The 15,342-nt window shown below is 35.0% G+C and overlaps 1 protein-coding gene across 1 annotated transcript in view; it reads left to right on the top strand.

The window, feature by feature from the left end:
- Positions 1-13,690, top strand: part of LOC137236709 (uncharacterized) — an 89,930-nt gene extending 76,240 nt beyond the window's left edge. The window contains exon 3 of the mRNA XM_067759640.1: positions 12,958-13,690. Coding sequence (XP_067615741.1) covers positions 12,958-13,320 — 363 coding nt within the window. The 3' untranslated portion in view covers positions 13,321-13,690. The remainder of the gene's footprint in view (positions 1-12,957) is intronic.
- Positions 13,691-15,342: the final 1,652 nt, after the last annotated feature.

Genomic DNA, 15,342 nt, shown 5'->3' with positions numbered 1-15,342 from the left:
TCTTGAACTGACAACCATTTTCTTGAAAAGAGAACGGCTGGTCTTAAAATATGAACAAACATTCTATTAATGAGAACAATGTTCTTAAATTAAGTTTAAGAAAAAAGAAACGGTACAATTCGTGTGTGTGCACTACAATGTTAAATGCAGCATTTGGCACAAGCTATGAAGCAGTTGTAGTGGCCCAGCGGTTATGATGTTGCGGTTGCGATCGTGTGGCGCGAGTTCGATGGCCGTCAAACTCTGAAGTTTTTTTAAAAAATTTTTTTATATTCTATTTTTTAAATCTTATTTTTCGTTCAGCTCCATTCACATATGCACAGATAATTCTCAACCTTGTTATGAAATGTTTTAAATATATATTCAAATTACATCATCAAATAAGAAAAATTTCTCGATAAGAGAAATATATAAAAAATACATATTATTCGTTTTTTCAAACCTTTTGGAATTTTAATAATAATTTGTTTTGTTATTAATATTTTTTATTAATGGCAACAAATTATTTATTAATAAAAAAAAATAAATGAATGGGTGCTACTAAAAAAAATTATTTTCCCCACTCTCCCCAAAGGTCAAGCCCAAACCGTTCAAGAATTGAGACCTAAAAATGTTAAATCGACCACAAATTGTTCTCGAAGCGCGAGAACGGAAAATCTTAAATCAAGCCCAAATAGTGCTTGAAATGAGCACAGAAGGCTCACACATAAATACCAAACTGGTCATAAAATACGAACGGTGTGCTTGGAAAAACCGTTCTTAAAACAAGCCCATCGGTCACGAGTTAAGAAAAAACGTACTTAACAGACTTTTGTCAACGAATGTTCTTAATTTTGAACGTGTTTCGTTAGTTTTAGAACGATTTTTTCTTTGAGTGTAGGGTCTCGAGATATTGCCCATATTGGATCAGGATAACCTTAGGTGTGTTTTAACATTATAGGTATCAATCAGTGTTGCCAGGTTAGCCTTTTCGAGGCTAGATTTAGCCTTTTGTTTTTGCCTTTAGCCTCGAAATTTTGGATTTAGCTCCGTGACTTTTTTCTAGCCTTTTTTACTCCGAATGTATTTTTAATAATTTCTAAAATAAAATAATTTCAATAGTTGCTGTGAACACCTAATACCTAATAATATGAGTTCTCTACAAAAGATTAATTCTTTTTCTGCTGAAAATTCGTTGAAAGTTTCAAAGCCAGATGTATTTTCTTACTTTGAAAAAGAGAAGTGTAGTTATTCTTCAAGTCAAATAGCATTAATAGAGCTGCAGTGGCGAAAACTTATAACTGTACAATGGAAAATTGTACACTCCACCATGGAATTTTGGTCCGAAGTCCGAGAACATAAAAATGCATTAAACGAACCTCCTTTTTTAGAACTTGTCGAATTCATATTTAGTTTTTTAGTATTACCACTCAATAACGCGGAGGTTGAAAGAATTTTTAGTGGCATGAAAATTCTTAAAACTAAATTAAGGAACAAACTAAAAATTAAAATGTTTAATGCGCTGCTTAATATTAGATGCTCGTTAAAACGCTTATCTAAATGTTGTAATGATTTTGAAATTACCGATGATCTCATATCTATGGTAAATAGCCAAACTTTATACGCTGACCTAAGCTCTTCTGATTCTTCAGACGGGGAATATTTTATATAAATAATTAGTTTGTAATATTTTTTTTTGTATATACACATATGCAATCATTTAAAGTAATTCCATGTGCTAGTCAAGGAAAATGTGCGTGATATGTTTTGAAACTAGAAGTTATTTTTATAAGTTTTTATTTTCAAATGTGTAAACTAAAATATAAAAAAAAAATTTAATGAATTAACCAAAAAAATGTTTGGCCTTTTTTTAGCTGCTTTTTTTTCTAAATTTAGCTTTTTCTAACCTTTTTTTTTGCCAATGTAACTTCTTTTTTTTTCATCACCTGGCAACACTGGTATCAATATTCACATATGATAATAACAATCTCCCAAAAGTGATTTTTTTAATTCAGGCGCAGAAACGAATAAAAAAGTTAGCGCTGTGAATTATTATTCGTATCGATTAATGATTCGTGAAAATGAAGTATCACATATCCATACCATCCTCCATATACATACCCATACACACCCATACCTTACATCTTATATCTTACATCTTATATCTTACGTGTACATCTTAAATTCAAAATTCCCCCATATCGTGAGCAAAGATGATTACACATCAAAAATATTCACTTATGATAATAATCTTACAAATGTGATTTTCTTTAATCCAGGCGCAGAAACGAATAAAAAAGTTAGCGCTATGAATTATTATTCATATCGATTAATGATTCGTGAAAATGAAGAATCTCATATTCTGAAATACAGAAGATTGTTCCACCAATTTGTCGTGGGTATGTATGCAAAAATTGAGACCGAGCGCTTAAACTATATCAAATTCAACCAGACTAAGTTACGGTCCGAGGAATACATTCACTTACGGGATGCAGTGAATAACGATGGAAATGTGAATGTGGATCTGTTTATTACTTTTACATGCAATCCGCAATGGAGTGAAATCAAAGACCATTTGTTTCCTGGCCAATCCCCAATTGATCAACACGACATAACTGCACGTATTTTCAAACTAAAAATAAAATCACTTATGGACTTTATTGTCAAACATAGAGTGGTTGGAGAGTTGCGTTGTTATATGTATTCCGTTGAATGGCAAAAGCGGGGATTATCGCACGCACACATTTTGATTTGGTTGGTTGATTAAATTACACCGGATCAAATTGATAGTGTGATATCAGCTGCAATACCGGATCAAACAATTGAACCAGATTTGTTCGAAGTCGTCACAAAAAACATGATACATGGACCTTGCATGATTGATGGGAAATGTTCGAAGCGACAACCACAGGTGACGATGGATATCCGGCATATCGTCGTCGATCCACTGATGACAATGGTAAATCAACGATAATTTAGATGGGAAATAAAAATGTTGAAGTTAACAATGGTTGGATTGTTCCGTATTGTCCATTGTTGTCTAAAACATTCAAAGCGCATATTAACGTGGAATACTGTAATTCCGTTAAATCAATTAAATACATTTGCAAATATGTAAATAAAGGAAGCGATATGGCTGTATTCGGTGTAGTTCAAAATGACAACGACGAGATTAAAAAATATCAAATGGGGCGTTATATAAGCAGTAACGAAGCGATATGGCGAATTTTTTCATTCCCAATACACGAAAGACATCCAACAGTCGTTCATTTAGCGGTTCACCTTGAAAATGGCCAATGCCTTTATTGTACTCCTGAAAGTGCACCATCTACAACTTTGACTGCCTCTTTTTATTTATGTCAATCGGACGATTTTGCAATAACATTGATATATGCAGAAGTGCCACAATATTTCACATGGGATAAATCCAGGAAAACATTTCAAAGGCGAAAACAAGGAAAACCAGTTCAAGGTCATCCTAATGTGTTCTCAACAGATGCATTAGGACGCATTTATGCAGTTCATCCAAATAATGCCGAGTGTTTTTACTTGCGATTGTTGTTAATTGATGTTCATGGCCAAACATCATTCCAAGCTTTAAGAACAATTAATGATGAATTGTGCCCTATATATTGTGAAGCATGTCAACAATTAAATTTGTTGGAGGGTGATAAACATTGGGAAGATACGTTTGCTGTTTCAACTGTAATAGCCAGTTCACATCAAATACGAACATTATTTTCGATAATAATTGCGATGTGCTCCCCATCTAATCCATTGCAATTATGGAATAATTTCAAAGATTATATGGCAGATGATATTTTAAACCAAATGCGTCGAAATAGTATGAGTTGGAATTCACATTGGAAATTTACAATGAAACATTGATAAGGATTTACGACAGTTGTTTGTCGATGTCAAACAAATCGTTAGTACAATTGGGCATGCCAGCAGCATAGTGTACCTATACAAGTGTGTTCACTAAGCGATAAACGTCAAAACTACAAACAGCCTCGCTCACCTGATGGAAATCTCAGGTCTAGAGTCGCATTTTTGGTCTCAACGACAACATTTTTGACTACCAATCGTATCGACTTTTTCAATTTTTCAATCATTCGGCGCACTCGGTAATGGTATCCATTTTGAATTCGCTGTCATTCCGAATCCAGCGAGTGCCTGTCAGAATGCTTGACAGATAAGTCAACACACTTGTACTTGTACACTATGGCCAGCAGCAAATCGTCTAATGCATGATATGTTCAATTGAGAACTGGAGCATGAATACCATTATGATTGTAATGAACTAAACACATTTGTAACATCAAATTTAACGAAATTGAAAGACCAACAGCAACATGTTTATGTTACAATCATGAATAATGTTAGCAATGGAACTGGTGGATTGTTTTTCTTGGATGCTCCTGGGGGAACAGGCAAGACCTTTTTGATTTCATTGATATTAGCAAGAATTCCATCAGATAATAACGTTGCATTGGCTCTCGCTTCTTCCGGCATTGCGGCTACATTACTGGAAAGCGGTCGCACAGCACATTCTGCATTATTTTTTTTTTATTTTGAATATGCAGGTAAATGAAACACGAGCATGTAATATTTCGAAAACATCTGGAATGGCAAAAGTTCTTAAAGTATGTAAGCTCATCGTATGGGACGAGTGTACTATGGCACGCAAGAAATCTTTGACAGATCTAAGAGGAAGCCAAACAGTCTTTGGAGGTGCCATGATCAACGGTACCAGACTCGCTGTGAAGAAGCTAATGGGTGACGTTATCGAAGCAACAATTTTCATTATTCATTTACGCGAAAGATGAAAAACCAAAAGCGTTGTCTACGAAAAATTGTTGCAATAAAGTTCGAATGAAATTGTATCAAAGAATATCCTTTGTTTCGTATTAATTTTATTCCCTTTCAGCAAATCATTGAATTTTTCGCCTAGCGAAGCGTGCAAGGGTACGCTAGTATGTTATAAGTCAACGTTTATTTTTTACGTTGCTCTATAATTATTATGAACAATATATTTTATGTTTTTGAGCTCAAGGCCGGATTAAATGAAACAATTTTAATTTTTTAATTTGATTTGGTTTATTTTAATTATTTGTCAATATTTCGACTTCACTCTGAAGTCATCATCAGGACTGACTGCAAAAAACAATACGTAATTTTAATAATAAATTAAAAACATTCATTTATGCATCCACACCACTTACATCTTCAAATCGCTTTTAACACTAACATTTAACATAACAATTATAAAAATAAACAGCGATTAAAAATCTAAACAAACAAACCAACCTAATACAAACGCACGCAAGTCATTTTCTGTCAAAAATGTCTCATGCACATACAACTTGTATGAGAGCAACTCAAATTGAATTTGCTGCGTGAAAACCTAACTCGATTTCTAATTTTTGTTCTGCGTGACATTTAGATTTGACGTTTACACACATGCTTTACATTGTCGCAACGCATGCTTATTTGGGTTAGGGCAAAAAACGCCAGTTGTTTGCGTGCGCTAAAAAAACGCGGTGCGGTTTTATTAGGTTGGCTTGAAACAGAGTAAACAAATGAAAAACCGTAATTGTAAACAACAACTATAAAACAACAAATTGTTAGACGGCGAATAGTACATCGATACATACATATATATTTGGCATTACAGTGTTGTTGTGAAACGAAGACGAAAACTTTTTATGTTTATGCGGGTCTGTAAAAATGCATCACACGCTTTTGTTGTTTTTTTTATAAGGTTGCGGTAGACGTGAGAACAATTCGCGATGTCCATTTTCAAATTCATCCCCGTATTATTAGGGGTGTCCACTATATGAAGCATTTATAAAGTGAAGCGTTTGTTATAATTTTTCTCTACTTCTAAAGTGGTTACATTGTCAAAGTCTGGATAATGTCCTGTTTCTTGGCAGTGGGATGTTAAAGCCATTTTGTTGTCTGAAAAATTGTTCCTTAATTTTATATTAGATCTATGTGCGGATATCCTTGTCTTCAATTTTGTTTTTGTAGTCCCCACATATACTTTCTCGCATACGTGGGACCAGTCGCCATTGCAAGGAATCTTGTAAACTACATCCGATATTTCATGTGTTGACATTTTATCTTTAAGGTTGCTAAAAATTTTTCGTAGGGTGTTGTCATACGTGAAAGCTAACCGCACGTTCTCTTTATTGTACATATTTGAATATTTTATTCTCTCCGATAATTTCGGGACATACGTTGCAGACTTGTAAATTTTGGCATCTCTAGTCTCTTTATTACCTACATCACTGGGTCGGGAATAATAATCACGAATTATTTTCGATGTTAACTTTATGGGAAAGTTGTTGTTTTCTAGAATCTTTTTGATAGTTTTTATCGTGATAAATATTGTTGCTGATGGATAGAACTCGTCTGACGAAGTTGTTGGCCGTGTTCAAAATTGTTCTCTTTTCATGTTGTGAGTGAAAGTTTATAAGCCTCCCCGAGGCTGTTGGTTTTTGATACCAATCTATAGTTAAGAAATTATTTCTTTTGATTACCAATAGAAGAAAAGAAAATAAATCATTATGAACAATAAATATTTTTTTCGGTGGAAATAGGAAAATAGTTTTAACTACGATATGTTCCATCTCCCTCGCTGCTAGCAATGAGAAAAAGTGTTACCTCCATAACTTAATTACACTCTGCTCTTCGTTTTTTAAACTTTTCGTCATTCGCGAACTTTTCTCATTGCATATTTGTTCATTGTTCCCATCAGCCTTCAAATCATGCTTTTGCGAAAAAATAGATTTTCAGTATTTGATGCCCAAGATGATGGTCGCAGTCGATATTTGGACCTTATAAAGTCCGTATGCCTGACATCGATCATGTTGTCAATGATTCATCACTCAGCCATAGTTTTGGTTTTTGGCTTTTTGATCAAGAGATAGCCAAGGCACTTGGTGTTTTTTCCGATCTCATACCTGAAAAAGCTGATACCCATAGGGCGAAGGCAATTAACCTTGTCCGACGGTACCACCAACTCACGTGCTTTTTGCAATAAATTCATTTAAATAAAGATATCGTAAATTTCCATACAACTTATTCTGGCCACAAGTGAAGCTCCTACCAAAAAAGGTGTAATCGGAATGTAACTGCGCCACCTTTTTGTATATCAAATTTATCCCATAAATATAATTCTTCGATATTTCAAAAGTAATTTAAGTCTATTTGCATAAAAAACTAAAAAAGTGGGGGTGGCAGGTTTTTATTGGCTTTCAGTAGAGATATCTTGAAAACGTTTAAGGAAACTGTGATGAAATTTGTTATGCCCCTTCCTAATTCAAAGAAATTTTGATAAAATTTACGCAATTCAGTTGACGATTACGCCCACTCACCCTAAAAAAAAGAAAGGTTTTTAGACTCACATGACGTGTTATCTCCGCAAATTGTAAAGCTACAATACTAAAATTTTTGATGAACTATCTTGTAAGGACGTCTTAAAATACATTGCAACGCCTTTTTACGCAGTTCAAACGTTTTGAAAAAGCTTTGCGTCTACTCTCGTCAGTTATTTCTAGGACGAGGTTACTGGCGTACTCTGTTTACAATAATTTTGTTTGAGGCGTTAAATGATAGTTAGATAACAATTGTTTTAAACATGTTTTCACAGCTTTCTTCGTAGGTTTTGTTGGTACCCGGAGACGGACATGTGGACATTTTTTTGTTTAAATATGATGCTGGATGAGAACATGTCTAGGGCACCGACAAAGACAATCAACATCAATGCATTGCAAGAGGCCTATTAGTGGAGGCTGAAAACTCTGAAAACGAGGCTAAATACGCATTATTCTTCGATTCTGGCATTGCAGTCACCAATTACAACTTATACATATGTATAATGTGCATATATATGCATTGCAGGCGCTCTTGCGTCCTCTTCACAATGTTCTCCATCATAATATCATGAGGGGATGTTAGTCCACGACCGTGAATGAAAGTGCTTGGTAGTGAAGCCTTCGCATGATATCCGCAGTTTTTACATACCCTCTCCTGCTAACGTGACTGGGTGTAACACTAACGGTAATAACATACCCTAGTGGTCTTCTGCTAATAAAAATAAATAAATAAATGTAAGGCGCGATAACCTCCGAAGAGATTTTAGGCCGAGCTTCTTTTCCAGTTTGCGTCGTGCTCCTCTTGGTTTTCCCACAAATTGACCGGACGGGACCTACATGTTTTATGCCGACTCCGAACGGCATCTGAAAAGCAGATGAGTTTTCATTGAGAGCTTTTCATGGCAGAAATACACTCGGAGCGCTTGCAAAACACTGCCGAGGGGCGACCCCGCTTAGAAAAATTTTCTTCTAATTGAAAAACCTTATTTCTAAAATTTTGCCCGGGGTGTGAACCCAGAGCATACGGTGTGGTAGGCCTAGCACGCTACCATCACACCACGGTGGCCGTCTTCTGCTAATACATGTCTAAAAATTTCGAGGGAGATGTCGAAAAAAACACATCTATCATAAGATATAGCAAAGACCGAAAAATGGCCCGGATCGCTCCGGAACTACGGGTTGAATCCATAATACTTTTGCGCGCATCTTTCGGCATGAGCAACCTTCACCTGTGGTTTCAAAAATTACCCTGAGTGGGTCCAACACTGGTTTGGGGATCAAAATTATATCCACGCAAAATAAATTTCTTCATAACAGCTAAATTATCAAAATAACCACTTGACAATTTTTAGCTTTGTTTGCAGCCATATATCTCTTTACTGATTGTTGCTTCCAAGGTTATGACGCTCAATTGACCACTCCCGACAATAGCAGTAGACTCCCGTCTGCATCTTTTTGATGGCGATGGTGTCAGCGTCTGCTATCCAGATATCAACCTATCGGGCGCCATTCCCGTTAATGGATCTCAAATGCATCGGCACATGTACGCAACTTGGAAGCGAATCCCTGATTGGGCTTAAAGATGTGCACCGTCAGAGAAAGCTTGGTAAAATGTGTTGACTGTTTACCACCATGAATCAAGTTATCGGTTCTATTTGTAATTTTGAGGTCTACGCAGAATCTATCACACTTGTCTTATCCACAATGAGTCTTAGGGCCTCATTTTCTATTGCAACATTAACGCTTGTTTTGTCAGAGACAAATCGTTTGTTTGCCTGTTTGTATTATGTTAAACGATCATAACAAAAGACAAGAACAGCTGATCCTTACTTGACAATAACGGAAGATATGAGAATAAGCTATGGCGAGATGTCACAAAAACAAAGAAAACACGTAACATAGTGGGACGAAAACACATTTTGTCTGACCCGCATGGAGCAACATTTATATATTTGAAAAGTTTGACCCGAATCGGTTTTACATTGCTTCGGTAACCCCTACGGTCATCAGCAAGATTAGGATGAGCAGATTTTTGGATTCAATCATTCTATGAGCTTTTCATGCACAAATATTTGTTTCACTCTTACCAGGACCATTTTGAATTGTCATAAAAGACATTTTAGCGACAGGTTGACTTGCAAAGGAGGGACATTTTTCGAAGGCGTTGACTCCAAATCCCGCATAGCCAACCTCGGTAGCTCGATTTTCCGCTATTTACTTGTATTACAAAAGTATTAAATTTGGTTGCTTCATTTTTCGTACAAAATTCAGCAAAAAGTGTGTTTTCTGAAAAATTGTTTCCATTTTCTTTTAGGGAACAAAAAGCAACGTTTATCTTTTTAGCTAAACAAATCTAGTAGCGGCTTTATAGTTATAATATTTCTAAGAGTATAGTTAAATCTACTCCGATCGTAGTAAAATTTAAAGGCAGTTTTGTATGATAGACAGTCCCCTAAAATATGCATGCCGAACTTGCCAGAATAAGGGAAAACGTCAACGGGATGAGAACACCTAAACCATTGTTTACTATATAGTTTGGCAGCTTAAATTGAGGTTATGTTGCGAATAGAGTGGAAGGCACTCGAATTCAGTGAAAGAGGACTCTCGAATGGAGTGGAATGAAGAACAGTAGGAAGAGCAGAGTTGCATTGGATCAATATACCTTCGATCATTGTATCATATTAAAGATAAATTTAGAAAAAATAATTAAATACTTAAGTATAAGCAAAAATTTTCCTTCAATTACTGCAATTAAGGTGTCCTAGATGCTATACATTCCAAAATTATAACATTTTATGTCTGTTTAAAAATTTAATTTGAATTTCCCTAAAGATTTCCGTAATATGGCCATTAGTGATGTTTGTGTGTGTGTGCTAATTTTGAGCGACCAGCTGTTAGTTGCGCTACTTGGTACAGTTTCCAGTGACCTAAACCAAAGAGGATAAATACAATAAGAGCCGTCACTCGTTATTTTGTGGCGAGTATCTCGCTGGAAATTGAAAAAATTGATGCCGAATGTTTTCTGAGAGGGACATTTTTAATTGTCTCGCATTTATCCATGCCGTGTAGGCCCCTTGTGCAACTGTGATTTTTGGAAAGAGAATTAAATAAGTTAATTAAATACAGTCGAAAAATAAACACAAATACCCAACGAAAATGTATAGAAGACATTTATAAACATCTTGCCCAAAAAAAAGTAGCGATTACCTCTCAGTATACATCGAGTAAATGACAAAAAAATAACGAGTGACGGCTCTTATTGTATTTATCTTCTTTGCCTAAACCAAAGAGGATAAATACAATAAGAGCCGTCACTCGTTATTTTTTGGCGAGTATCTCGCTGTAAATTGAAAAAATTGATGCCTAATGTTTTCTGAGAGGGACATTTTTAATTGTCTCGCATTTATCCATGCCGTGTAGGCCCCTTGTGCAACTGTGATTTTTGGGAAGAGAATTAAATTAAATAATTAAATACAGTCGAAAAATAAACACAAATACTCCACGAAAATGTATAGAAGACATTTATAAACATCTCGCCCAAAAAAAAAGTAGCGACTACCTCTCAGTATACATCGAGTAAATGCCAAAAAAATAACGAATGACGCCTCTTATTGTATTTATCCTCTTTGCCTAAACAGTGTGGATAAAACAAGTGCACAAATCACACACAGAAGATAGCGCATTCACATTGCTTCGTCCTGCGCATCTACGTCACACTTGATTGCTTGTGCGAATGAAAGAAAGAGAGAAAAAAACAAGAGCTAAAGGAAAATTACGTAAAAATTGCCCATAAAAGACAGCTGATCTTTTGTTTACTTGCGCAATGCGCAATTGTGTGCGTGATTTGTGGAACAAGTGTGATAACTTCTGCATACAAGTCTAAATTACAAATAGAACGGATCACCTGATTTTTAATTGACTATCGCTGTCTCATTCTGTATCTCTTTCTATCAATCGCTGATGAAAGCTGGCCCTATGCGCCGCCATATGGAACATCTTGTCAAAACGCTGCCAAAACGATAAAAATTAGTCGTCTTGAACATCCTGTGAGGCAGTTGACAGATAAGATATCACACTTGTTTTCCACAATGCACCTAAATATTTATCATATTATTAATATCATCATGGTTTATTTAAATAAATTTGGAATTTCCTATTTCTTTTTTTAAAATGCATTCAAATTTTAATGTAAACAAGCCAGTTTAGAGTTCCTGGCCTGCTAAAATTTAGCAAAATAACATACAATTTTTTAAAAACTTAAAAGGTGCTTATAATCTTATGAAATAAATTGGATATGGCTATATGTATATCATCTGACAATTGCTTTTGTTTTCCTTTGAAATAACTTAAGAAACATAAACGTCTAACGAAAGCGATAGAGAATATGATTGCTTAAGGAAATCGTCGAGAGACGAATCGTTCGTCTGGGTTTTCGTTCGCAATACAGAATGATGCCCTTAAATTTGAGTTAGCAATACCTGCGAAAAATTATCAAAAAACTGCTGTGCCTTTATACTAGGTTCACACACACACCAAATTGGCAATTTATACTATTTGGGCAATTTATTACGCAATTTGTCATATAATAAATTGTAATAATAAATTGCCAATTTAAAAAAAATTGCGTAATAAATTGTTTCAAACTACAAATGCAACATTTTAAAGTGTGTTTATCGAGTATATTTAAAAGTCACTTACGCATGGCTGAACTATATGGTTGGCTCATCTCATCAGCTGATCTTATGTCTTTCATTTCACTGGAGTAGGGATTGTCAAAAGAAGATGGCAAACTCAAAATGAAACCAAAACATTGAACACATTTTTTACAACACACAAAAATTTCAAAGTTTTATGTTTTCATTCCATATCATTCGCCTAATACCAACACGCACATTTTGACAGTCTGAACAAAGGTATGCTCTTGCTGTAGAGATGAGCCAACCAGCTGTCAAATTACTATTGTGTAAGCTAAATCGAGTTGTATGAACAGCACTCAATTCAAATCGAAATTTCCTCAATTTATTTTTCTGTTTGAACATAGTATTAGGTGCTCCTTTATTATTCTTTTGTAAGGTAACAACTTAGTATTAAAATGCATTTAGTTTTTGGTGCTTTTAGAAAGTAACGGTAGTCATCACCTAATCGATGAATAAACAAAAATATTAGGATTGACACGTAGGGAACACTTCCAAAAAGACTAAAAAACTCATTTAAGGTAAGTATTTCCATTCACGAAAAATACCCGAGTTTGAGTTGGTTTTTGTTACTTTTTTTGAGCTAAAACGAGGCCAAAACTATCGACTCGAATTCCAGGTTTGTGGAAGTACTATTCAAAGCGCGCAAGTCTCTATATCCCACAGCGTTTGGTAAGGTTTTATCAAAAAATCCACCCATGAACTTTTCGCCGCTTCGCAACATTGTGCGGCGCCTCCTCATTTTGAAATAATTTGAAGTGCAGGCAACAAGTTGAGGTTTTTTTACAATCCGACGAATATTTTCACAGATTTTTAATAAAGTAAAATCAAACAAAGACTAATTCTTATATATACGATATCTACTGCAATTCGTGTAATGCTTTGATTTTTTCTAATTACAGGTGAAATATATTTGGACCAGCGGTCGTTTGTGTGACTTCAAGGGCTGTGAACGCCCCGATTTGCAGCCTACTAATATAAATGGTTGGTTCTGGACCGCAACCTTACAAAAGTTAGCCCCTACAAGTGAACGTTCCCAAGGTGATTGGTCACCCACCGGTGGCATTGGTCTGCCCCAACCTGATAATCGTGAATATAAACAAAACGGTGCTCCCGAAAACTGCCTTGCTTTGCTCAATCAGTTTTACAACGATGGTGTAAACTGGCACGACGTCGCCTGCCATCACAAAAAACCGTTCGTGTGTGAAGAAAACGATGCACTACTGAAATATATACGTTACACAAATCCAAATCTGCGCATTTAAAATAAAATAATTACTATTTAATTATTCGAACTGCATTAAGACCAAAAATATTTTCTTTCGCATAAGATGTACTTAAATATGTATTTGTATACTCTCTTTTTTACTGCCTCTGTGACAATACATTTTACTTACATATGTTTAAGTAAATATATTCTTATTTGAGCATATATATATATATACAAATGTATATGGGGAGAGGAGTATGTATGTATGGTTGTATATTGAATGAATATAATTTATTCAAGAATATCTTTGCAAATCATCTTAATCCTGATTTCGAAGGATCTTACTATTAAGTTAAATACTTTTTTGTAATAATTTATGATTATAATAATATAATACATATATAAACGATAAATTTTTATAAATATTTTTTAGTCTTTTTGTTTTTTTTTTTTTTTTTTTTTGAGAAAACCCAACAAGAGAAAGTTAATCAGCACCGAGCACTTTCAGCAAAAACAAATGAATCGATTATTATTAAAAGGACACGTGTCCACATTTCCAAATTTTTCACCAGACACACTAAGCACTGCAAATATTTTCTTTATATTTCTTTTCAGTTATTATTAATAGCAGGTTTTAGATAACAGGAAATCAGTTTTTTTTAATAATTTCGCTCGTTTTTGGTGGCTTTTTGAGTGTTTTGGCCTTTGCCTTTTAATAATAAGTAAGTAATTTATTTTAAAAAAAACGTCATTATAATGCTTTAAATATATTTTCTACAAAAAATACGTGTTTTTAAAATGCTAAAGATGCAGAATGGTTGAACTAATTTTTATAATTTAAGTCAGACGACCTGGTTGAAGGTGGCCACGCAACGATAATGTCGTAGAATTCCTTATATTTTGGGAAATATAGTATTGGATTACCTTTCAAATGCCCTTAATTTTCGTTCAATGAATGGATCCATTCCAGAAGAAAAGGCCCTTTCTGTAAGAAAATCTGTAACACGTGAATTGTGTCGAGTTAGCTTAAAGGTAGTTTCCATTAAAATGCTGTGAGGCCTCGATCAGCCATCTCGAAGTAAGAGTATTCGGTGATCTATAATAATTCGTGTCCCTTCTGTTGATAATGGTATTTTTTTTTTTTTATATTTAGGCCTCAACTTAATAAAATCCAAAATTTTGTCATTGTTATTCAGAAGAGTTGATTTTATTTCATTAGATGATTCGTCGATTATGTTTGAATATTGAAGTGGGGTATATATTCGATCTTTGAACGGTGTTTTTGAATGTTTTCTTATGCATCCACAATGTCTATCGCATGATAGGTAACTATCACCACGATGTGGAAAATACTGTGTCAGCAACACATTTCTTTTCACCCAATTAGTGGGCGAGAGCTCGACTAACAAGCCAACCTAATAAAACAGCACTGCGTTTTTTTAGCGCACGCAAACAACCGGCGTTTTTTGCCCTAACCCAAACGTCAAATCTAAATGTCACGCAGAACAAAAATTGGAAATCGAGTTAGGTTTTCACCCAGCAAATTCAATTTGAGTTGCTCTCATACAAGTTGTATGTGCATGAGACATTTTTGACAGAAAATGACTTGCGTGCGTTTATATTAGGTTGGCTTGTAAACAAGCTAATTGGTACGGATTTGTCAATAGCCGTCTCCCTTTCCATTGTGTACCATACTTTGTGACTTCAACAACCCTGTTTCAATGATTTACGTCCCTTCACAGAACCTTAATTGACCGTTTTCTACCGAAACAGCAATGGCAACCTAGATTTTCCAGTTACCCCAACTTTACGGAGTGCCTGTGAGAATGAAGCCAACTCACTTGTATTGATCCACAATGTCCCTTTCGTCTAAACTGGGACTATCAGTTCGTGACTAAAAATTCACCAAGTGCTCAAAAATTCGCTCCGAAAAAACTTAATGTTGAATTCACTCTCTCTTACTCGAGAAATAAAGACTCAGAAGTACGTATGAGAGGTTGGGCCAGCCCCCCTCTAAACACCTGCAAACACTGTCTGCGATCTCTTTTCACGGATCAATCAAACGCCAGATTGGCCA

The sequence above is a fragment of the Eurosta solidaginis genome, chromosome 1 (assembly GCF_040869045.1).
Source record: "Eurosta solidaginis isolate ZX-2024a chromosome 1, ASM4086904v1, whole genome shotgun sequence".
Classification (NCBI taxonomy): domain Eukaryota; kingdom Metazoa; phylum Arthropoda; class Insecta; order Diptera; family Tephritidae; genus Eurosta; species Eurosta solidaginis.
Note: the sequence above shows the minus strand (reverse complement) of the source record. Positions and strands in the feature narration are given on the sequence as shown.